Here is a 2,031-nt window from a genome sequence, read left to right on the forward strand (position 1 = left end):
GGTTACCACGCCCGGCTGATTTTTGATTTATTGTGGAGATGAGATCTCGCTGCCCAGGCGGGTCTCGAACCCGCGGGCTCAGGCAATCCACTCACCTCAGCCTCCCAAAGGCGGGGGATTACAGGCTGAGCCACCGATTCTTTTTCTCACTTTCCCTCGGACTCCAAGCCCAGCGGAGCAGAAGGGTTGAGCGCTTTTCCCAGGCCTGGTCGGGGGAAGCTTCTCCGACCCTCTCAAGCTTTACTCGGTGTCAGACGCACCAAGCAGAGAGAAGCTGCCACAGGCGGTATCAGTGAATCCCAGAAAAATAATAAAATTTGAAAAGCACAAAAACAAGCAGTTCCGGTACCGTGGGCTTTGGGGGGGGGGAGGAGGGGGAACACCGGCGAAGCCGAGAATAGGCTGTCGCAGGCCAATGGATTCGGACCTGCATGCATGGATCCGGACCTCGGATTTAAAATCTCTCCAACCCAGTGCCCCAGAGTCTGGGTGTTACTGCTTCACAAACTCTTCCCGCTTTTGTGCTGGGTTTGTGCTAAACTCAACGCCCACGCTTCACAAACTGCCTCCCTGTCTTCCCCCAGCCCCTGCCTCTGCCCCTGCCCGACCAAGGTTGTTTCCATTGCAGCGCCCTGAATCTGGACTCAATGAATCATTTTATTCTTGCTGGAATGAAAAGGCCAGAGGGAAAAAGGCATGGATGTGGCCTTTCGGAGAGAGACAGAATAAATCTGGGTACTTTCCCCACATCTCCCTGTCCCAACCAGATTTTGCTAATTCCAGCTTCTTGCCAGGCTGGAGAAATCAAAATCGTTTAGCACGCGGCTCCAGAGACTCTGGCAACTGGGGCAGAGGAGGGCAAGATTGTGAGTTAACTGCTAGGTGTTGGGGATGATGGTTAAAGAACTGCGTCTTCCCCCCTTTTTTCTTGCTCCTTCTCCCTTAATTCGGCCAGCCCAAACCTTTCATCCTCAGAAAATCCCAAACCATCATTCACTTCTTCACCCCCAGCAGAGTCTGCGAATGCTCAGCACCTAGAAGAAGGCTGCGCTGGCAGGAGAGTTTTGAGTTTCTGGGAAGAAAAGTGGAGTTCTGTTTCATGGGGCAGGGTAGTCAAAGGTGTTCCTCTGAGCCCGGAGCCGCAGAGCACTGGGACTAAGAGATACACCAAAGTGGCCAGAAAGATCACCAGTAGGGAGACCAAGCACTGACCCACAGAATATTGTCAAACCCGTTCGCCTGCAGCTGCCTCTCTGTTAGGCACACTTCTCGGTTATACGGAGTGAGAAGTGATCATGAATTAATCCCATGGGTTGGAATGCCTCAAGCGAGCTCACACACCCTCAACCATACCCCCAACCTTCCACTGTCACTTAGGGAAGGAGGCCACCAAGCCAGGCAGAGCCAGCCCTGGCCTTTCCTCGGCTCCATTACGGGACTTGGAGTCTGCACTAGAAGACTTGCTCGTTTGGTGCCGGTATCTGGAGACCCCTGATACTTACCCGAGGTGGTGAGGAAATAAGGGTGGTGGTGGTCTCCCTTGTGCAGAGGGTGATGGGCGTGAGGAGCCAAGAGGGTGGGTGTGGGCATGAGGGGGTAGCCATAGTCTAGCAGAGGCACCCGAGAGGCCAGAGAGCTGGCGAAATGATCGGGGGCCACCTCCCTCAGCGGCTTGGGCTTGTGCAGCAGGATGTCCTCGATGAAGAAGGATGTGGGCCTCTGAGAAGATGCCTGGTGTAGAGGAGAGGTGAAGTTGAGATTCATCTTGAGCGGAGCACCCGCCGCAGGGCAAGGGCCGGCCACCAAGTGTAGGAAGCAGGCAGTCTCAGCAAGTCTGTTCGAAAGCCGGCAGTAACCTCCGAAGCTCGAATCTCTGCTGCTCCCTGCTCGGCCTGGGGCTACCCCGGGCGCTGGAGAGGCAAGAAGACAGGCTTCTGGGTAGGTTGAGTCTATGTGTTGGAGAATTGGCAGCTTGGAGAGGGGATCCGGGAGAGCCAATGACGAGGCTGCCAGAGGCAGAGGGGCGGGTAC

General features: G+C 55.3%; 1 protein-coding gene across 1 annotated transcript in view; it reads right to left on the bottom strand.

Annotated features, from left to right (window-relative positions):
- The window catches only part of BSX (brain specific homeobox), a 3,837-nt gene extending 2,073 nt beyond the window's left edge, over nucleotides 1–1,764 (bottom strand). The window contains exon 1 of the mRNA XM_008055856.1: nucleotides 1,503–1,764. Coding sequence (XP_008054047.1) covers nucleotides 1,503–1,764 — 262 coding nt within the window. The remainder of the gene's footprint in view (nucleotides 1–1,502) is intronic.
- Between the last annotated feature and the right edge of the window lie 267 nt (nucleotides 1,765–2,031).

Source organism: Carlito syrichta, unplaced genomic scaffold (genome assembly GCF_000164805.1).
Source record: "Carlito syrichta isolate Samal-C Ts95f unplaced genomic scaffold, Tarsius_syrichta-2.0.1 Scaffold301974, whole genome shotgun sequence".
In the NCBI taxonomy this organism is placed as follows: domain Eukaryota; kingdom Metazoa; phylum Chordata; class Mammalia; order Primates; family Tarsiidae; genus Carlito; species Carlito syrichta.